This window comes from Populus trichocarpa, chromosome 12, assembly GCF_000002775.5.
Source record: "Populus trichocarpa isolate Nisqually-1 chromosome 12, P.trichocarpa_v4.1, whole genome shotgun sequence".
Taxonomy (NCBI): domain Eukaryota; kingdom Viridiplantae; phylum Streptophyta; class Magnoliopsida; order Malpighiales; family Salicaceae; genus Populus; species Populus trichocarpa.
This window is the reverse complement of record NC_037296.2, coordinates 9,702,922-9,726,122: the sequence shown is the minus strand read 5'-3', so window position 1 is coordinate 9,726,122 and position 23,201 is coordinate 9,702,922. Positions and strand designations below refer to the sequence as shown.

At 32.9% G+C, this 23,201-nt stretch overlaps 1 protein-coding gene across 2 annotated transcripts; it reads right to left on the bottom strand.

Moving 5' to 3' along the window:
- Positions 1–1,934: 1,934 nt before the first annotated feature.
- On the bottom strand, positions 1,935–20,551 carry LOC7483462 (transportin MOS14). Of its 2 annotated transcripts, XR_002977087.2 has the most exons (28): positions 20,188–20,551; positions 19,076–19,153; positions 18,843–18,905; positions 18,049–18,096; positions 17,816–17,962; positions 16,132–16,263; positions 14,642–14,682; positions 13,628–13,719; positions 12,990–13,117; positions 11,746–11,821; positions 11,419–11,539; positions 11,239–11,338; positions 10,184–10,265; positions 8,339–8,421; positions 7,397–7,513; positions 6,876–6,927; positions 6,502–6,657; positions 5,109–5,232; positions 4,945–5,026; positions 4,769–4,857; positions 4,618–4,692; positions 4,472–4,526; positions 4,037–4,156; positions 3,871–3,963; positions 3,630–3,775; positions 2,729–2,906; positions 2,279–2,626; positions 1,935–2,207 (listed from the first exon to the last, which is right to left on the bottom strand). XR_002977087.2 is itself a non-coding variant. In XM_024582512.2 (27 exons), the coding sequence occupies exons 1-27, from the start codon at positions 20,308–20,310 to the stop codon at positions 2,348–2,350; spliced, it is 2,880 nt and encodes a 959-aa protein (XP_024438280.1). In that variant the 5' UTR covers positions 20,311–20,551; the 3' UTR covers positions 1,935–2,347. The 2 variants fall into 2 exon arrangements, 1 of the variants encoding a protein (XP_024438280.1); XM_024582512.2 differs by having other exon boundaries at positions 1,935–2,626.
- Between the last annotated feature and the right edge of the window lie 2,650 nt (positions 20,552–23,201).

Sequence of the window (23,201 nt, the reverse complement as noted above, 5' to 3'; positions counted from 1 at the left end):
TATTTTACAAATTAAGAGAGTTGCTAGTAACACTTAATAACATGACTTTTTAAATAAAAATTTATCATGATCTAAAAAACAAGTTTTAATAAAGAAAATCATGTCTTGATAATTTTATATTATTATATATGAAAATAAAGAAATGATAAATTTAAGAAAATTATATAATTTTTATCAAATAAAAATAATAGCATTAATATCCAATTCTCATTGAATATCCATTAACAATGTTTTAAGAAAGTTGAATATATTATATTTATATCTAATTATTCATAAAGCAATTGATGATATTATCACAAAAAACATTAATCTTATTTGAAAAGTATAGCATCATCTATTATTTTAAAAATATATAAAAAAAAACAGATGTCTCTAAACAATGATCCCCGTAATAATTGTTTTGCCATTTTAATAATTAAAAAAATCAAGGTGTGAAACTTTTGACCTTTAAAAAATAAATTTTAATTTATTTTTAATTATAACAACAAAACAAATATCAAAGAACCTTTAAAACTTCATTTCCAACTCCAAAACATACTCTAATCAGATCAAAAACTTAAAATTAAAACAAATCAAAATACATTTTTAGGATTCTGATTTATTTTTATTCAAAATGATGTCCCTAAACAGTGATTCCCGTAATAATTGTTTTGCCATTTTTAATAATTAAAAAAATCAAGGTGTGAAACTTTTGACCTTTAGAAAATAAATTTTAATTTATTTTTAATTATAACAACAAAACAAATATCAAAGGAACCTTTAAAACCTCATTTCCAACTCCAAAACATACTCTAATCAGATCAAAAACTTAAAATTAAAACAAATCAAAATATATTTTTAGGATTCTGATTTATTTTTATTCAAAATGATTTAAGAATCAAATTACTTTCATTGAACTTTTATCCTCAAGCTTAACCCAAAAACACTAGTATCCATGTTTTTTTTGTAATGGTTAAAGCTTTCTTTCTTTTAAGGGCTTTTTTAATTGTGAGTAAAATGTAAAAAAGATAAAGTTTCATAACTTAAATATAAACTTTAAAAATATTATAATGAATAATATTTTATATATGTGATGAATGTGGATGCATAATGAAACACCATTCTATTTAATTTCTTAAAATTATTTTTTAATTTTAATTTCTTTGTAAGTTTTCATTGAAGTTTTCCTTGTACCTCTATAGTTTAAAATTCTGAGTGTTTTTAAAAAGTTTTAATTTTTTTATTACTTAATAATTAACAAAAATTTAACATCTTCATGTTATATTTCACTCTTTTTTTTTTTGCAACTTTTATCTGTTTTTTTCTCACATCCACATGCATGTATAAAATCATATAAAAAATAATTAATAACCTAAAGGAAAAAAGGCTCAAAAATTGTTTAATGGTTACGAGTATCGACGGAAATTTTTGCAAATTAGAAGGTGAGTTGACAAATTTTATACTAAGAGAATAGAAGTACAACATGAATGAATCAGTGGGAGTTAAATTAAGATTTGAAGGGAAAATGCTAAGAAAATAGATTTAAAGATTGATTGTTAAGAGTGTAAGAAGTGTTAAGGATGTTTGGTAGAAAATAATTAAGGTTCAATTTAACAATCTGCTGAATGTTGATGTAATTTTATTATTTTTTAATTTCAATTATATATCAGGTAAATAAAAATTAACAATACATGCATGAATATGTATTTTATGAATCGTTTTGTTCAAATGAGCCTTCTTTTAATATTATAAAAAATCATGGATCTCATGCCCTAGAAAAATTATAATAGGAGAAGGAAAAGAGTTTTTGTGCAGGTTATTTTTGCCTCCATTTAAAAAAATAAATAAATAAATGAAATTATTAAAGAACATTTGACTTCTCTCTAGCTCTAAGAACCAGTAAAGACATTAACTGACTCTGGTCACAGCATTGCAATTTGTTATAGAGCAATAAATTAAAAGGAAAGAACAATACGCTTATCACACTGCAAGAATTACATCTTTACAAAAACCCAAAGATTGAAAGAGTACCAAACACAGAAAGGGAGACAATTTTCTTTTCCCACCAACCAACCATTACACACTAAGATTGCATTTTTATACCAAAACTTTTGACCCCAAAAATGAAACCGACGCGGTCCAAACCACTCAAGATCTCAAATCGCACGAATAAAGAAACAAAGATTCACCCATTGTCTCCCAGTCACTATGAGGTGCTAACGATTCTCCTGAAAAAATTGGAGAACGGTCAATGATTCACAATGATGAATGAATATATTAAAAAAAGGAAGGCTATTACATGTTCAAGCAATTCAAGTGACCGACAAATGAAGCCTGGCCAAAATGGTGCCTTCGTGTTACTCTTCCCCTATGATACAGTCACCAAATTCAACTCAAGTGGCCTTAAAGCTCCTTGAACAATCTCCTGGACTGTTCTATTCCGCCGACAAACATCAGAAAGCTCCTCAACCGCACCCATCAGGGTTTTGATATCAACCCCAGATGCTGCGTCAGTCAGTGCTTGAAAGATCTTTGTTTGTTCCACTTCTGTGACCACGGTTGATGGAATTAAAGAAACACTCTCCCTAGCCCACTCCAATGCACTTGCTCCATATGCACGGGTTAGTGCTAGCAAAGCGTATGTTACCTGGGGAAAAAAGAAGCTTCCTTCAATTTCTTAATTAATGCCCAACGGTAATTTACTCCAATTGAGGCCAAAAAGAGTTCTGGTAGAGAATATGAGCGCTACCGTTTCTAATCGAGAACTTGGGAGTGCTCCGGTTAAGGAGGCAACCAAAATTCTGGTTATACTGGAGCCCCGGGGAATAATGACGCTGTCTCTGATAGTTAAATATTGTTCTCCCATGCTAGACTTTGCAAGATCAAAGATATCTGACAGGAAAGTTAATATGGAATTGGAGGCCTCTCTGCAAATATTGAAAAATATGGTGAGTGATGGGAAAAACCACAATTCATTTTGGAAGCAAGGTGTTTCAACAACTACAAACTAGTGAGGAAGCATGTTTATTTCAAAAGCCCCAACCCCCCCCCCCCCCCACAAAAAAAAAAACCTGCATTGAACCTGGATTCAGTATTTGGTGATTGCCCAATACAAATGGACAAGAATTTGCAGAATAAGGAATAATAAAATGACAGTATGATACCCAAATAATAGACTGAGGTGCGAGAAGGAAAAACATGAATACATCATATACATGATTTTGGACACACATATAGAATAAATAACTCTTATCACTTATTAATGCAAAAGATGAAACGCAGATCAGTTTGTATTCAACATGCAGCTGTGTTGTCAAGCATTTAAAAGATTTCATGCATCTTACGAACCCCTTTGGCACTTGTGTATCAAAAGGTAATAGAATTTACACAAATTTATAGTACGAACCTGTTCATTTATTAGCATATCAATGCTCTAACATGTCCTGATTTTCAATGATTCATGCATCAACATATTAGTTCTATATCTTACCCATATTCACGCTACCTTATATGTCATGAAATCATTTATTTTCATACAGTGAATCAATTGATAATCAACCCAATCAACATCTCATGCATTTATACATGTGCTAGGATGAAATGTTATTTTCAATGGCCAGGTGTTCTCACACAAATACAGAGAGTTATACCTGTGTTGTACTGTGACACCAATCATTGAGCAATCCACTAATGATGGGAATACCGCAGATGGAATAAATACTTGAGGGCAATAGCGGATGCACCTCGATGCCAACAGAAAACAATCATCTGCTATGTCTGGTCTGGCAGTAAAATCCTGCAAAATAAATGCAAAAATAACTGAATGCCACAAGCGCTATGTGCTATTAGCAAATCCAACCACCAACAAAAGGTAATGCATCAATGTGGAACCTTTATATTGGTGAGAAGACATGTTGTGCACTTGAAGAGGGCTTCAATCAAATTTTTCAGGTAGTACGCACAAGATGGGTCAGAGCCAAATATCTGCATCCCAAGATGACAGCTGACTTTAGAATTAAACATGAAAAAAGTGTGCATATTAGGAAGAAAGACATGCCTTTATAACTTCACTGGAGAGATAAAGGAAGCATGGCTGGTGGTGCTGTTGGTACAGGCCTTGAATCTCTTCTAGCATTGCTCCAATTGTGATTCCCATGAGCCTTCCAGATGTTCTCACCTAAAGAAAACCCAAGCTCATTAATATCAGAGTAGTGATGATTTTTTACCAAACAAGATCACCAACAAAATACAGCATCTTCATTCTTAAACTCTACCGATGAAGTACGAAATAGAAAGGTGTCAGTTGAAAATTAATGCACTGAGTGAAGCTGTTGTTGAGATGGCTTGGAAAAAAAAAATCCTTTGAACACTCTTGACAAGGATTATTTTGACAGTAAAATCATTAATACTGACCAACTAAAGACCACCTCTCTCATATCTAGTTTTCTGAAGTTCATGAGTAAAAGAAGTGAATACAGCTAAGGAAACTCACAGCATATTTACAAGCTCGGCAAAGAGACTCCATTGTCCGCATATCCCAAGCACGACTACAGAAAACACAGATCAATAGAGAACAGAAAACCAAGGAATATCTAAACATGATTACTGCTTTTCTTATAGCACCCGGCATGTACTTACATGTCAAAGATTGCTTTCAAAATTGGCCAAAGTCTTTGAATTGCATCTGCCACAGCTTCAGGGTGATTTACATACCTGAAATTTTTTTTATTTGAAACTTAAGAATATCAATCTGGTAAATTAAAAAATAAACTGAGAATGTCAATCAAACCTAAAGATGTATGCAAGTCGATCAATATGAACTGTTAATTCACGAGCAAGTTTCTTCTCCAATACATCTGGGCCTTGACTAATAATTTCCTGGTTGTTCACATTATAAACTTGCTTAGTATTATGAAACAAGAGCAATTCTGAAAAAAAAATCCATCAGAAACAAACCAACCTAACCTGTAGAGGAGTGACAACTGGCAAGCATAATTTCTCCAAAGCCAGCTTAGCCTGATCAGCAGGAAGTTCTGTAATGACCATGCTGTAAAACAATGCATAAACATCTAAATCAAGTGCTCCGAGCAGAATTTCATCAGATACTGATTCTCAAGTAACCAATATACCTGAAGGCTTCGACCACATGCAAAGAGTCCCCAGCAGAAACTTTCAAACTACCTTCCCCAATCACAGCACTGTTGTATATGGAAAAGAGTTCGTCAAAATATCCACAAAGCTTTCTCCGGCAATCTACAGTCAACATTTGATCCATGTTTGAGTGAAGGTTTTCAGAATACAACACTAAATCACATAATGCAGTAACAATGACAATAGAGTAGAGAGAAGTTGTGTATGTGCGTGTCTTCTAAGGAGTGCAAAACCACTAATAGAACTAAAACTGAAAACTCACAGGGAAGAAAAACAATCATTCATGATTTTGAAGGAGATAACGCATATACCAGAACTTTTATCTTCTTCATCTTAGTGGTTTTCTCAACTTCATTTAGCATTTTAGCTGTTGATAAGCTAAAAAAGCTGAACATGATTGTTTAGCATTTGCAATCATTCATCTTCCTATTCAAATCATAACTCTGATGCTCTTAGAAAACAGCTCTTGAAGCATAAATAGATTCTCTCAAATCACAGGCTTGACACAAAAATATCTAGTTTAAAAATAAGAGACAATCATTCGCAAGTGATAGCCAGATAAAAAATGGATTGGATCAACTCCTTTAAGTTTGAAATTGGTTACTTTTAATGCATTCCCTGATGCTGAGTAAATAGAGTGGATAAAATCCAAGGGTAGAATCCAGGACACACAGGATGCAAAACCAAGGGCAGAGTCCAGGATGCCCTCAAACAATCTGCATTTACCATATTCAACCATAATCAACCACTTTCATTAAGTTTTCTTGAAAGTGGAATTTACCTATCATATACCAGATGAAACCCCATCTCCTCTTCTTTTTTTTTCTTTTTAAGGATAGAAAAAGAATGTGCTATTAACAGTGAAAAATAAGCAATTACAACAAAGAAATCCTCCTGGAATGGTTTTCTGATTCCTTTCAAATATTGGTTAATTTAACTTCTCAAAAAACCCCTAAAGCAGAAAATTATGAAGAACCCAAAATAATTAAATATAGGACCCAAAACCCCTTTATAAGACCCTCAAAACAAGATAGAACCCTTTAAATATGCAGAATCAAAATCCATATTCCTTCATCACCATCTTTCACTAATGAGGTTAACAAACTTCAATGCAAACAATTGGCATTTGTTCATCAAGTATGGAGGGTTTCGATTGCAATGCCATTAATATTCTTTACAATTACAACTAAAACCCATTTAGGATGAAGACATAAAACAGAAAGCTTCGTTAAGTAATAATTGTTGTTATATGCACAGGAAACTTGATAACTAAATGTTGCCAACTTATAGAGACTTCTCTAAATTCAAATGCTCCTAAAGCCAAATAACATACAGTGGTGGAAAAAAATTACACGACTAAAGAGAGTGTACCATCACAGATGTGTCTGAATGCCACTGCCGCAGCTGCTGCAGAATCTTCTGATTTACCCATGCCACTGAGGAGAATTTTTATGACTGAAGACAGTTGAGGAAATCCATCCAATGCAGCATCAAGCCATTTCGAATATGCTCCAATGGTTAAGCACACTGAAATTTTTTCCTTAAGTTAATAACTTCAGATTTCACATCCAGAAACAACTTGCTTGGTGAGGCCAATGCACTGGAAGTTTGGAAGTCAAAACAAGTGAATCTGTAGCTTGGACAGAGACGGTTCACCATCTCAACTCCACACTAACATCCACAACCCCTTGGTGGCAAGAATAAAATATATAAAATAGCATCCACCCACCATGAGAGTTGTTTACCTGTCTGGAGCAGTTGGGGCTCATGAGGAAGTTCCAGAAGCAAAGACATAATCTGTTTAAAGCGAATCAACCAACAAAATCTTTTATGTTTCTGAGAGTTCTGAACTAAAACAATCTGAAAACAAGTAAACCATTTTCAATCCATAAACTACTGAATTGAAAATATGGATATAAACTACAGGAGTAATAGGTTTTGTCCGTATTATGATTATATATACATTATCTGTCAACCACATGCAAAAGCAAATGCTGGTTTCCTTTTTCAGTTTTCAAATTCACAACACAAACAATAGATGCACTGATCACAAAATTCAAGACATGCTAAAATTAAGGACCATGGGACAAGCCATGCAACTGCAGTCCTATAATGAAATAGTAGATGTTTAAGGAACTAAATGGTTTCCCAACATAACAGAGCAACAGCAACAAAACCACACCTGTAAAATAGAAGCCCTCAACATAATAACTGAGCGTAAAGAAAGAAACCAAGAAAAAAAAAAAGAACTTCAGAAATGTTTTACCTTGGGCATTACTTCAGCTTCAACTGTCGAAACATAATTTGATATGGCCCTGATGCAAAACAAAGCTGCTTCTGCTGGATGCCATTGATTGTGGTCATTCCCCAGGCAGGTTCGGGCCTTCCAAAGTTTAAAAGATTTCACATAATTCATACAAACAAACATAATTAAAAAGGATAATAGAAATACTCTTGAGGGTGGCATGCAAAAAAGTTCTCATATAACCCCTAAAAAAATTAATCCATATCAGGCATGTTCCCTTCTTAGGAAACAAGACAGTTATGACACAGCATTGCAGCATGAAAGGCAGTCTGAGGAGAAAACAGGAAGCAACAAGATCTCTATAAATGAGGGTCCAAAGTTTAATTACACAAAACAAAATGAGGCATGGTTATTGAAGAAACGATGTTGGAAGAAATTATCACCAAATGGTTTTGCACAAGTATTTCTGTTAATGTTATTTCCATATTGAATGGCTAACTTGGACTACAAAATGGAGGGTAGCCCTCATCCAACCCAAATGACTTTCCTCAGGTAGATTAAATCCCAATCCTTTGCCTTGCAAGAGAAAAATATAGCACTTGGTTGCAAGGACTGGATGAAATAATATAAAAAATGTCATTATAGTTATCTCTCACATCAATTACCTTTCCAGGTCAAAGCTACTTGGATACTTTTGAAGAAGATTGAACCAATTGCTGAACTACCAAATTACGACTCAAAAGCTAGTAACAATAAGAGGCCGGGCTTATTTGAAAATTAGTTCATAAAATAATTTATATACAATTCCTGGATGCCACTAAAGCCTCAAGAAAGGATATAGCTTGCAATTGCAATGTTGCACACCCTGTTAGTTACAATGAAGACTTAAACCTTAGTTTCCAGTTCTCAAACATCTTTTTACAAAAATATAAGAATTATTATGGTTTAAAATACAATACATACCTCAGCAAGTTTTACGTAAAGAATTCTCAAGGTTGCATCACCGCCTAAAACTGATGCTGCGTCAATTAACACATCCGCGACAGCTAGCATGGTCACAGATTTTGTTAGTGTTGTAGAAGGGTATCCGGGCTCATAAATGTAAAATATAAAACAGGCAAATTGAAAAAAAAAAGAGGCAGATAACAAATCAGCAATTGAAAGATACTAACAATAGTGCAATCAATGAACAAATTCGAAAACTATAGCAACAGGGGGAAAAAATTATCCAATTGAGTGATGGACATGCCAATGAGCAAACAAAATTTTTTTAACAATATTTTGATTCAAATTGTTGCCTGAAACTAAAAGCAACCATTGGATTGTGCCAAGAAGAGTTTGTTTGATCAAATAAGGGGAAAGTGACTGATCAAAAGTTAAAAGACAATTTAATGATTATAGATAAAAACACCAACAACCAGACAAATGACTGTCAGAAAGGAAAGAGATACATGAGCCAGTGTACCAGTCAATTACTCACAATAATATTTGTATGCAATTTCCACATCATGTACATACAGGGACCTCCACATTTTCCTAAACTACTTTTCCCTTGACTGCATTGTTTGTGCCAGTCCACAAAGGTATATCCTGCAGAAACTCTGCCAACAAAATATGCCCCCCTACCCAAGCAAGAACTATGATTCAACTAACTTTTATATTACCATCATTCAGAATTTATGCTGCTTTTATCACCTATTATTTTCATGATGCACAGCATGCCAGTACAAGCCATAGATCCAAAGCTCTCAACAGATAAATTTGACAGAATCACAAATGAAATATATATATATATATGGAAAATCAGAGAATCTGATACAGAAAAGTTTAGAGGTTAAGGTTGTGTTTACTTTCCAAAAATAGCCTTTTTGTTTCAAGCTCTAGTTTTCTTATTCATTCTAAAAAGTTTTTTCCATGGAAAATTAAGGAAACATGTTTATTATATATGAATTTTCCAAAATAGAAATCAAGGGCCTTGTTTGATTTAATTGAAAATAATAAAAGGAATGACCATGAACCATTATATGAACCAAACAAGGCCCTTATTTATATAGTGGAGAATTTGGAGTACAACTAATTTGGTGTTTTCCAGTTTTCTAGAAAACTGGAGAATTAAAAAGCATGTATTTCCAAGGAAACAATTTTTATTTTCAGTTAGCAAAGGCATTTTCAGAAGTTTCCTGTTTTGAAGAAAACATTTCTGGAAAACTCATAATTTCTATCAAAGAACTCATGCAAGTCCCTCTACCAAACTCATTGGAATCAACTATATAAACCAGTCACCTCATCAATCTGTTTTAGTCTGATTTCTATTATTACCAGAGTTTCTGAACTCAAACTAATTATATAAACCAGTCGCCTCATCAATCTATTTTCCTTTAAAAAAATTCCAAAAACAAAAATCTAATTCCTCAAGAGTACCAACATACTACGAAGTTAACCAGTGTTTTCACACTTCTTCCAAAATAATCATTTATTACCGATCTTTTTAGTCATCTAAGACTAAACTATCAAACATCTGACAGCATAACCTGGTCAGAAAGCAAAAGGAATGATAAGATATTTACAGTTTTATGTCTTAGTAACCTAAAAGGTACAAGACACTGGTTTCCAGTTTAAAACGTCTTAAGTAATGTCTTTGGGAAATGCTGTTGTTGCAGTGAAATACAATCAACATTAAATTACCTTTCCATGCCTTTTGTATGCTTGATGAGTTTTGAAATATCAAAAACAACACTAAAGTATTCTCCAGAATGCTTATGACAGGAAAAGCAAAACAATATCCAATATCAAACAGCCAATCATTACCATATCTAGTCTGTTTGAATTCCTTGAGATCTTCAACTGACAGGGTTTGATAATCTGGAGGATATTGAACTCGAGAGCTAACCTGTGATGATAAGCCATAGCTCTTTAAGATTTTTTATGAAACAACATACAACAAGGAAAATGATTATTTATTCATATGCATGCTTTTACTTAAGAAAACCATAAAAGAATTTTCATTCCCTTCAACTAGCCATGAAAACTTGAGAGAACAAAAGCAGAGCAATAAATTTTCCACTATTCATAAGTAAAAATTTATTGACAGACAAAACCAAACTTGACAGCCAAAAGGAAATTCATATGGACCAAGGTATCATGAAGATTGCAAATGCTGCGGTTGGAAGCAAATAAGCAATAAACAAAGAAAAAGACCTCTTTAAGTTTGTTAATGTGGCAACTCTAAGTTCTCAAAAGGACTTGGAATGAATAACAAAACGAATGTATTTTCATTATTATGTTAATGCAGCCTCCATTTTTAAGAAAGCAAAACCTATATGCTATATCAAATTGTGACTATTGATTTATACAGAATTGGCAGTGTATTCATAGTATACGATGGGTGAGCGAGGCTAAATACTGCTATCAACATAACTACCATGTCACATGCTACATTGATAGCTAAAGTATGAGCAGTACAGCTCCAACACTGCATAGTCCATACAATAAATTTCTATGAGCATGCTTTGGTCAAACATCAATCATGAATGAGCTTCTCTTCATTAGACACAACTACACTAGAAATACATTCCGTTGCATGCTGTTAACAATCCCACCAAATCGATTCAAATAAGAGAAATAATGACAAAGGAGGAGAGCATAAATCAGCAGTACCATCCAAAGTAGGAAAGCATTTTTTGGAGATAGAATCTTCTTAGGGTACAAAATCACACACTGGTACCCAAAAATTGTTTCCACTTCATGTATATTTTAGGGATAGAAACTTCTTATAGTATGCAAACATGCACCACTACTTCAAGTTATTTCACAATTGATAGCACTAATATTGAGGCTCTGAAAATCTAAACCAGAAAACTCACCAGGGACACAAGGGACTCATAGGGTGACCGAAAAACTTGCAGCCTCCTCCTACTCTCAGCTTCAATGGATGCTTCATTACCAAATGAAGTATAGGAATCCCTGGTAGAATAGAATCATCATATTCAAACTTCCTTTACAAAGGGATGCAGCTAATGCAATAGAACTCCACAAGGATTCACCTCTTAGTCAAGAAATGTTGAAGACTGTGCCAGAAATTAAATGTCATTGAAGCAATGTCATATTCTGGGTGTGAAGCAACTTCTAACAATGCATTTACTATCATCATTGACTCATTAGAACCTGCAAACGAGAGGGAAATTTCCAAAAATGCTAATCAACAGAAAAAGAGAAAGATCACATACAAAACAGGCTTCGTTAGTCAACCAAAAGCACTCTGTAATGATTCGAAAAAAAGTGGACAGAAAGAAGCAAAAATAGTTACACCTTACAATAAACAAACAAACAAAAACCTTGAATAGGCTACTATTGATAGGAAAAGTTTATACCAGTTGCAATCAGCTCGACATATGAATCACCCATGTCTGCAAATAATCTAGCAATGGCCTTCACATCTTCTTCATCCTAAAAGAAAAACCATGTTTAAATAACAATAAACAATTTGCTACATTGTTCTCACCAAGACCATGTGTGCAAATATGTTGAAATAGTAACTCCAAGTCTCCAAGTAAAAATCCACTAATGAAAGGACATAAAAATTCAAGCCTAGAACATCTTCATGGTGCAATGGGTGGTGGAGCATCTCCACCAAATAAAATGCAAGTATGAATATTATCCCAGAATTGCTGGCACAAGTATGCAGCTCCTTGTAATATGAAATTTTCAGGAGCCAACTTCCTCCAAAGGCAAAAACTTAGAACCATGTCAGCAAATGATTGATTCACACCAACTCACCTAGAATTCCCATCCATTGGATGTAAGCCATTTATCAATTAGCAAATATAGATCATTTTGATCATCATCTTCATATTATTCCAAACAAAATGTTATGCGTGTTGGGGAAAAACAGTTGCTAATTATCTTAATCTTATAATGCATCATTTGAATAGAACATGACTCATTCAGATCTGTGGTAATCCCCACCAACTTATAGTAAAAAATTAATCATTTTGGTAAAACACATTAAAAGCATAATTATAAAAATAAAGTATGTATATAAACAAACAAACATGCACGCACACATGCATTTCGGTTCATGTATTACCTGAAAATTTCCTTACTTTATATCATTTCTCTTGCTTAACTGTATATTAACAATTATCTCTGATCCCCTCCCATAGTACACTTCTTGAACAACACATCCACCATTTCTCAAAAATCCAAATTTGTTTGATAAATTCATTTATTTTTATGAAATTGAATGCATTTGAATAACATGTTTTTCTTTAAAAACTGCATAAGGGAATATGAATAACTACTCAATAACCAACAAACCATCAATATCCCAAGATTATTAATTTTGAGAAATGTATTCAAAAGCATTTCAATAAAAATCACAAGTAAATAGGCACCAACTTTGAGTTTTGAACCCTCTGTAGAGTGCGATGCTACAACTCAAGGCCTACCCACCCCAGCAAGGAAAGAACGAGTGAATTCAAATGAACCACACACCACTTTAATAGGAGAACATTGTTTTTAAGTTACTTGTTTAGCACATCTATTATGATACAATATCATCACTCATTGAGATAAATAACCGCAACAGCCACAAGAAACTTTATGAATGCAATACCTTTGAAGGATCTCTGAGTTGCTCCTTTAGACTCATGACTTGAGGCACAATCACTTGAATTAAAGGCATCTGTACAGGAATACCACCAGAGTTTCCAGCTGTTGTGTAATGTATTAATTCTGATATGACTGCACAAATCAGGGAAAGTAGAAGACTGAGTCCAGGACTCCAAACACACCTACATATCCTCTAGTCCTCTACAGATTACAACTGTTCTGGCTGCCAACCACATTTGTGAAGATGAAGAAAAGATGTATGATTGACATGCAAAAGATTTCATTAAATAATAACAGCATCTTCCTGAAATTCTGGGAAAAGAATTAAAAAAAGTAATTAAATATGTAAATCATCCAGCTTTAAGAGGGGGGGACAAGTGGGTTGGATAGATAAAGAGATACAGATTTAATACGTAGGTGTTGCAGATACAGAACAAATAAAATATAGGAAGCACAGATGCAACAGGGTAAATACAGTCATGCCCTTATTATGGCTCAAGAGCAGGATAACATCAATTATGTTCCAAAAATTTTAAGAACTTTACAGAAATTAAAAAAAAAATTGATGAAACGTCATCAATATGAAATTACACAAACTACCAAAATAATTTTGAACAATATAGCTGGTTTCAACTGCAATACCATTTACAGCTGCCTCTGAAAGTATCTCAGAATTCAAACTTGATAGAGCTGTATGCACCAATGGATGACAGGCAAGCAAGGAACCAGGGATCCTGAACCCAACAGAAGTTAAAATAACCATAAAAATTTTAGTGCTCGCAGAGGGCCAAATTACAGAACAAGTTGGTAATACTATACTGACAGCAAGATGGTGTCAACAAACACAAACTTAGTGATAAATCAGCATCATCAAATAAACAACATTGGAATAAAAGGAACGTTGGCAGTTTGTTTAAGGAAAAAAAGTTACGGGAAGAATGAAAGTAAGAAGAAACAAAAGGGACTGAAAGTTCAAGAGATATCATAATTTCCTACCCCTTGTTTGGATTGGATTGAAAATGGAGGGAGACCAAATCAGAAACTTAAAATCTATTGATAACAAATGAACGAAAGATAACTCAGTATGTGATAACATAACTCTACAATTTTTTTGAAGCTACGTACATAACAAAAAATTCAAGCTGCATAAACTCCACTTTCTTCTCATTTAACAGAAATCGATTTATGTGGCCCTGGGCTAAAATTTTCACCCCATTTCAACTCCTCTCTGAAACAAAGAAAATAGGATTCCTCTCTCTCTTTCATTTCTCTTTTATCCACTCTCACTTCCCTCAGTCCAAACATGCAGTTAATTTGCTGGCTACTTGCAGATTATGACCTCACATAAAAGCAACATGGCATATCATGCATAAAATTTTCTTGGACATCCAGATGGGAATGTTCTGATCTTTTCTCACAATAAAACAATAGGTATGCCTTTTCAGGTGAACAATATGACATTATACAAATTTCAAATAATTTGACTACTAGATCTCTTGCTAGAATTTCTAAAATCATTCTCTTACCAAGCACCATTTTAGACTACTAATCAGATTTCACAATACAATTTGTACTGATTCAAAATCAATAACAGCATTACTTAACCAAACATATGCATGCCCCAGAAAAAAAACATAAATATAAGGAAACACGTACCCATGCCTTAGTCGAAGCCAAGAAGCAAATGCCTCAAGAACCTGAAGAAAGGAAAAAATGGCCCCAATTAAGACACCATTCAGAGCAGATATTTTATATACCACTAATATACTAAAAACAAAAGCTAGATAAGAAACATGCTAATGAAAAAATGAAATGGGAGAAAAGCCTTTATTCTGCTCTTTTAGGTCTGCTCTTAGAAGCTTGTCAGGCAGCTTCTACAAGGAACAAAAAAATAATGTGGCCCGACACAAAAAGAATAACTATATGGAATGACCTCAAAGATTTTACCGAATGAATAATGGAAAATCACATTGACAAGGCTTAGAGATAATGCAACCATCTCATCAGAAATGAGGTTCTGCATGGTGAAATACATGAAAATGGATTTCAAAAAGTTGATGTTTTTTATTCCATGGGATGCAAAACTATTGCAATAATGTTCCCCATATTAATAATCATATTCTTATTCCAACAAGATCAATCATGGACAAGAAACCATTTATATCTCACCCATTGTATATCCAATCTTCAAGAAAAAATCAGAAATAAACTAAAGTAATTTAAATTTAAAAAAATGAGACATCTTATTTGCACCGATGCATGGTGGTTTAAATAGAAAAGCACAACAGGTGCAATGCTATCAAAAAATCCCTACTAAGCTGAAGGGTAAGTTTACTCCCTCAGTACCAAATTAAGTGTCCTCTGTGTGTTACAAACCACGTTTTAATTTAATTATAATCTGAAAGTTAGAAAGGAGTATACCTCGTCCTCAACTTCTAGAACATTAAAAAATCTACTATTTGAATGAGAATAAATAAATAAATAAATATATATATATATATATATTAATTTAAAAAATAAATTAGAACATGTTCAGTGAAGCATAGAGGACACTAATTATGGACTGAAGGAATATAAATTACAAGTAGACAGGCTATTTGCTGTGGTAATCAGCACTGGATGGTTAAGAAACACAAAATATACATAAAATGAACATAACTGAGATGAGGATTTTAAGATGGATGCATGTAAACACAGGAATGGGATTAGGTTCAAAGACAAGTACATTATGGGAATGTGAAAGCGGCACCTATTGAGGATAAGGAATCTTTTTTAGTTTACCTCTCCCCCTCCTCTCTCAGTACATTAATTTAATCACTCTTCCCGACTAGTGCATCTATAGGCAAACTACGGCATGAAACTCATTAAATACTTTTGCACATGCATATTAGCAGAAACTTGATTCATCACCAGAAACCCAAAAAAATGAAAGCTGATAAAAGATGGGCCTTGTTTTGATTAACAATACTTGATACATCCCAAAAGAATTTGCAAGCATGCCTATCAACAAATTACGCCCTTAAGTGGAACCATAATTGAGAAATGACCATTTCAAAACAGTATCTATTAATGGCGAGTTTGCATAATAAATTTGTTATGCTTAAAAGCAGTAGAAATGGAAGAATACAGCATAAGACAGTTTTCACCTGCTCCTTTAGCTCACTTATTTTCAAGCAAGCTGTCAAAATATTAAGAGCGACTTCTATTTGAGAAGTGAGCTCTTTCTCAAATTGGCGGCGTCTTTCTGGACGAGCAGCTATCTTGTAGTTGAATACTTCCTGAAAAGAATGAAAACAAAAACAGGAAAGAAGAGGCATCAGCAATGTAATGAATATAGCAAGACCCATTTTCCCACAAACAAGGTGATTATAACCATTCACAAAAGATGTGGGTGACTGACACATTTTAATATTTTGTAATAGTGATACAGCATCCTTCTCACAATCACGACAGGAAAGAGCCTAAAGGTTCACCAAACAACAAAGAGAAATTGAGCTATAAAGCAAAAAAGTATCCCTCCAAAAAGAAACAAGCTATGCTTCTAAAATCATACCTAGCCAGACATTTCTATCCTTCAGATCTTTCTGATAAGAAAGCAGTACTTTCTTTAGATCAGGCTATAACTCACAAAAAAGAAAAAGAAAACATTACTGCTTAAAACTTATTAAAATCATTAGTAAATTGCTTATGGTTGAGATATCCAAACAAGAATTCATCTTTCTTTTGGGTGATGGGGGGTGTCCCTGGTGAAAGGCTTGTTTTATTTGTTCAACTGTAAACTAGAGAAAGTTGAAAATTAGTTTTTTATGATAAGAACAGTATTTTTACCTGTTCTTTGATAACGAATGCATGAAAGCATTTTGCAAAAAAAAAACTGATAAAACGCCACTCCCTTGAATTGCCTCTATGCGGACCTTAGACTATTAACCCTTTTGTGAATAGTGATTTTCAGCCAATCACATTTCACTTGGAACTGATAACTGCAATTAAGGTTTGTGCGGACAACATATCCATAGTTTTTCTTACTATGTTGCTCAGACTCAAGTAAGTGTGCCAGGCATGGGTGAGGGCATAGGTAACAGACAATTAATTTCAAATTTTAGAATAGAGATACTCTGCTTAAAAGTGCCCCAAGTTTTGGACAAAGATACATGTAAGTACTTTAGGAATAAACATCCTTCAGATGTAATATTTATATTAAAAATATTTCAGGAGTAATAATTTAAGCTTCTTCACCCTCCTCATTTCCTTGTTGCTGTTACTAAATCAAATACTAACTATTTTCAAAGTCTTCCTTAAGTGAATGAGTAACTATTTTTAAGTGTAGATAGGTGTTAATTTTAGAATATGACCTTTAACTTGAAAACATGTGGGGTTTATAAGTTAAAAACATGGGTCTTTTAAAAAGAATATGGACCTTACTAGTTATGACCAGAGGGAGAGTCCTGGAGGCGTGTAGACTGCAAAGTCTTACCTAGCAAATCTACCTTTTTTTTTCTCTTGATATTTTTTTAAGTTCAATAGGAGGTAAGGGAAATGAAGACAGACATATATCCTTTCTTGTCTCTATTCTTGAGCTTGACCCAAATTGTTACGGGTAGGAGAGAATGCCATTGATCAAGCACTCCAGAATCACATCTCTCTCTCTCTCTCTTTGGCAAAGAGTTAATTGTAGGTAGTTTGCTTCCCTCTCTCATGTTGTGTCACATTGTTGATAAGGTTATTTCGGGGTAAAATCCAAAGCCTATGCAACTAAGCTTACTATGCATCCCTAAAGCACGGATAAGAAAATAAAGTAAATCAGAAAATGCAAAAAAGTAACTGGTGTACCTCTGGTAAAACTGTAAGCAGCTCCAGAAATCCTGGAATATATTCTGGATGTGAAGTCATCTCATCCTTGAGCCAATTTACAATACCACCATCCCCCCAATCCTCAGGAGGAACTTGTACAGCCAAGGCAGCCACAGCAATGCTAATCTACAAGCCAACCAAATGACATCCATATCATCTTGGCATCAAAATGTAACATTACAAGGGCTTATGTAGAACTTTCTTAGTAATACCTGAGTCCTGACTTTAGGGGGGCCTCTATGAAATTTTTTTAACAAGGTCTGCGATTAAATTCCATAGACAGTATAAGCAAACAGTTAAAACTATGTTGGCAAGCACACGCATCAGGCACAAAACATCGAGAATCATTTCACATGAAGCATAAAACTTAAAAACTAAAATACCTATTACAGGAGTCAAAAATCTGAATTACAAACCACAAAACTACACAGTGATATCCAATTGCTTCTCTAGCAAACAAATTGAACTCAATGTCTTCCTGTGCATGTGAACGAAACCAAGTTTCCCCTTGGAAAAATGCAACTTTCAAGATAAATGATAGATAGAGGTGACAAATCTATCTATTAATTTGGCTCTCATTAAACTAATTATAATTTAGTTAAGATTGTGGGCACTGATGGTCGTCTCAAGTCATCTTCACTCACTTCTTGATAAGTGCTAAATGCACGAAGAGGCAAAAAAAAGAAGCATGCTGGGAGTCCATAAAGGTGGTTTAAACAAATAAGAATACTACCTTTAAAGCAAATCTGACTGGCAATCCACACCACTTGCACAGCTAGAGTTAAAATTATCTTTAAAAAGCATTACAGTAATCAATATCAGAGCACGGCAATATTCAAAAATGAATGACTACATTCCTACTGTAGAGAAACTATCATAATTAGTTTCAAAGGCTTGTCTATTAGATAGAAGAGATCTAAATTTATACAAGAGTGCAGTAATAATTCATAAGAAATTAAAACCAAACTTCAACAATGATTACAAGTATATACGAAAGCCCACTCACATTTAAGGAAGTACGCAATGGTCGAAAGGCTTCAGAGGGCAGTTCTTCAAAATCTCGTTGTACCTAAGATTGAATACAAAATGGATAAAATCATTGATCATCCAAGAATTAAAAGGGGAAAAACTAAAAAGCAGAAAGGAAGGAACCACCTGATGTTAAAGGAGCAATCAAAATATGCTAATATTAACAAGCATGCACTTAAACTTTGTGGATTAAATGAATATCGAAGTTACCTTGCTTCTTAGGGTTTGAGAACAGAATATTAAGGTTTCCAGATTGCTAGTGGCATCGTGAAGCAAATTATCAGCGACCTAAATGCAAAAAAAAATATAATAATAATAATAAATAAATAAATAAATTATAATGCAAGTACAGAAAGCTTTCCAACCAAAGTAGAGAGAGGAAACTGGACAGTTGGTAAGTATTGAAAATAAATTAGGATAGAGACTATTGCAGTGTTTATTAAAACACTGGTTAAGCCAAGAGTGAACTTGCTATTATAATATTCAAGCATCTATAAAAATAGTGTTCATGTAAAGCGACCTTTTCTATTTTTATAGAACTCATCTTTGATATATTCCGACTTCCTCCAAGAAAACTGAACTAAACAGCACACAGTACCTAATCAAGTCAAGCCAACCAATACGCCAGAACCTCAAAACAAAGCCCTAATCTCTTATCCTCATTGCAGAAATTTGCATAAGCAAAAATATACAAGTTTTGAAATAAGATGGAAAAAATGACCAGACCAAGATGATTTTGTCCATGCTCAACAAAAACTTATGTCAACAAGCTCTACCCCAAACCAAGTTCGTGTGCAAAAACTAAATTCCATAGCTGACGCCATGTGTCATAGTACACATCCACTAATCCCCCCTTCCATGTTAGAAACATTCCTATCCGATTTTCAGCTCTGATGCAGAAATAAAATATTCCTTCTAGATAGTAATAAGTAGATAACTCTTAACTTCATCATGTTGGACATTGAAAAAAAATTAAGCAATCAATTATCAATAACACCCAAAAATTAAAAATTCTAATTCTAATTTCCCTAAATCCAAGTCTTCTCGATGATAAAATAACGCTCCAACACCAAACAAAACCCTAATGTTACAATCAGCTACTTACAATGTGCACGAAACAATTAAAGCATATACAAAACTCAAATTCCAAACGAACTCAACACTCAAAAGACGATAAATTGTAATAATGGAGCTAAAAAATATTAAAAACAAATCTAGCTCTATGAATTTGGAAACTACTTCACTATCCTAGCTAATAAATCCATTAATAAAAATTGAATCTGACAAAAAAAAGAAAGGAAAAATGAAAGAACATAGAGTACCTGCCAGGCATCGATTGTGCGCTGAAAGTTTTGTAGCCATCGATCGGCTTCCATACGAAACGCATCGTCTGGATGATGGTACAGTGCGTTTAGAGCTTCCTTCACTGAATTTTGAAGCTCCATTTCTCAACACAAAATTAAAATTAAAATTAAAAAAAACCCTAATCGAACTTTACAGAGAAATCGTTTGATTTATAGAGATTAATAATAATAATAATAATAGAAGAGATAATATTACTTATGAGAGAGAGAGTTTGTTTGAGTATGATTTTTTATATATATAAAATGAGGGGGGTTTTGGCGCCCCCTTCAATCGAAGATTTTGTGGGTTTTGGGATTTTTATCAGAGGAGTAGGGTTAGCGTTTTTGGGCCGTCGGATTTACTTGCTGGCCATTTAAAACTCGGTCAATGAGTTGTCAACGATAATAAATCAATGATCTATTCCTCCACGTGGCAGGTTATTATACGGATTGCTATCATTTGGGACCCACATCACCTTGTCAAATCGGGAAAAGCTTGAGCGCACAGAGATGGACGGAATATAGTGTTTTGAAATTTATTAAAATAACTTTTTTATTTTTTAAAATTTATTTTTAATATTAATACATTAAAATAATTAAAAAAATACTTAAGTCCATGGACAACCTAAGCATAATTTGGCTTTAAAAAACGATAGAGAAAAATTGTATTTTTTTTCTTTTTACCATAATTTACAACTTTGTCTTTGGTAATAAAATTACAAAAAAATTAAATTGGAAATAAAAGGTTTAAGGATAAAATATAAAAAAATAAAAAATTAAAGAGGTAGTTTCATTGTTCATATGAAAAAAAATAAAACAAGAAAAAAAAATTCTGGATGAAATTCAAAAATTCAAAAAAAATAAAATAATAATGAAGTTGCTTTCAATTGTTTTAGTAAAGAAGATAATTTAATTTTTATAATCATATTTAATTTAAATACTAATATTTTTTTCAAACTCTTAACACTTCATTTTTAGGTTATTTTTTGTTTTTATGTTATTTTTAGTGACAAAGTTTGAATTTGAATATTGACCTTATTCTTTTAAATATATTTAAAGCAAGGCGTCACTCGTATTTATTGACCATATATGGAGTCATGTTGATCTAACTTGAGTTCACTCACAACAACAGGAGATATATGTCGTAGCTTTGAGTTATTAAAAATATTTACAAATAAAAATAACAAAAATAATACGATAGTTTTTTTAATCATATGTTGTCGTTTCGAGAGTGACCTCGCCGGTAAGATAATGGTTTGTTGTATGATAGAAAAGTGAATCAAGAGGGTATTGCCAAAGACACCATTTAACTCACTTATTCATATTTTAAAAGACTAAAATAGCCTAAGAGATGGTGAATTAGGGCTGAATTTAACTTCACAAACTTCAACAAAATTACCACCTTGATTTTTAACAACAACAATACACAATTAATCAATGCACAAATACAATGAGATAGGTAATGAGAGAAAGAGACTTGCTGATTTTTACAGTGGTTCGACTCCCTACTTCACCCCTTGAACTTCCATTAAAGTATTCACTATTAATCAACAGTTTTCTCACCAAAAGAGAACTTACCAATTACACTAATTTTTTTTTAGATTAAGATTAGAAAACTTTACACAATCTTTTTCAAGACTCAAGATTAAAATATATTGTATAAGTTAAATATGTTCACGAGGTAATGTGAGGTATAAAATGGATATGACTTCTTGTAAGGAAATATGGTATGGAAACAATATAATGAAATTGAAATGAGAATTCATTAGATGTTGATGGAAAATGTTTTAAATTGGAAATTGAAATAAGCTGGACGTAGTCACTAAAGATTAACAAAAATGAATGTTGTTGTATAAGTGTTAAATATTAATAATCAAGACTGTTCAAATGTTTATTTTGTTTCCAATGATTCTACATATGTTTTTAGGTAAATTATTTCAAAGGTTAAGAATCTAAATGAAGTGTTATTAAATTATCCAGTTTTTCATGTTAGGACGGTATTAATAAAGTTTAATGATAATTGTATGATTTTATGGTAAAGGTAAAGTGTAAAGAAGAAAAGTCATAATCGATGAATGGAAGTTATGGTAGAAAAAGTTTATAACATAATATTTAAGGTTCTGTCATTTCTAGAGTTGATTTAAGTATTTTGGTAATGGATATGATTATGTATGAATTATTATGTTGTGGTTATCTTTACTTAAGTTAGTAGGGGTTATGGAGATGACATTTATGGATATAAAAGATGTAAGATCTATGCTAATTATGTGTTACAAGTTTTTTTTTTCCTAGAAGACCCTAGTCCCTTATAGAGAGTCCCTGAACTTACTTTCTAGGTTGAAGGGATTCATGTATTTTTGAATGAATACGTTAAATACAATATCATTTTAAGGAGTGATGAACACGATTAAATGTGTAAGAATAAATTGTGTATAATTGTATTAGGATTATTCTTATAAAAAAGATTACTTGAATTGTTATGTACACGATTGCTGAAATATGAAGAAATGAAATCAAACACACAGGGCATTACACATTGTTACTTATATGTCATATATTATGAAAGATGCTCTCTCTTTATTGCTCCACATTATCATTTTTAATCTGAATATTAAGTGATCTCTTAATCACTAAAGCCTCTTCATTAATTGGATACTTAATATCATTACCATCCTTAAGTGGTGGCATCTCATCCTCTTCTAATGTGTCATTTTTGGATTCAATCTCTCCACGTTCTTTTATAATCATAATCATTTTGTTTTGATATTCTAAAGTTATATATCCATTATCCAAATACCTAAAACATTTAATATCATGGTTATGATTAGTTTGAGTTTTGGTTTTACCTTTCTATTCAGCGGTTGAATCCTTCCTCAACGCTTTAAGTGGTTCGACTTTGCTTTCCATTGTATTTGACTTTGATGAAGCAGCCTCATCTCTCCTATAATTCGATCTTTGAGCTAAAAAGGAACCTGAATTATCTCATTGACATG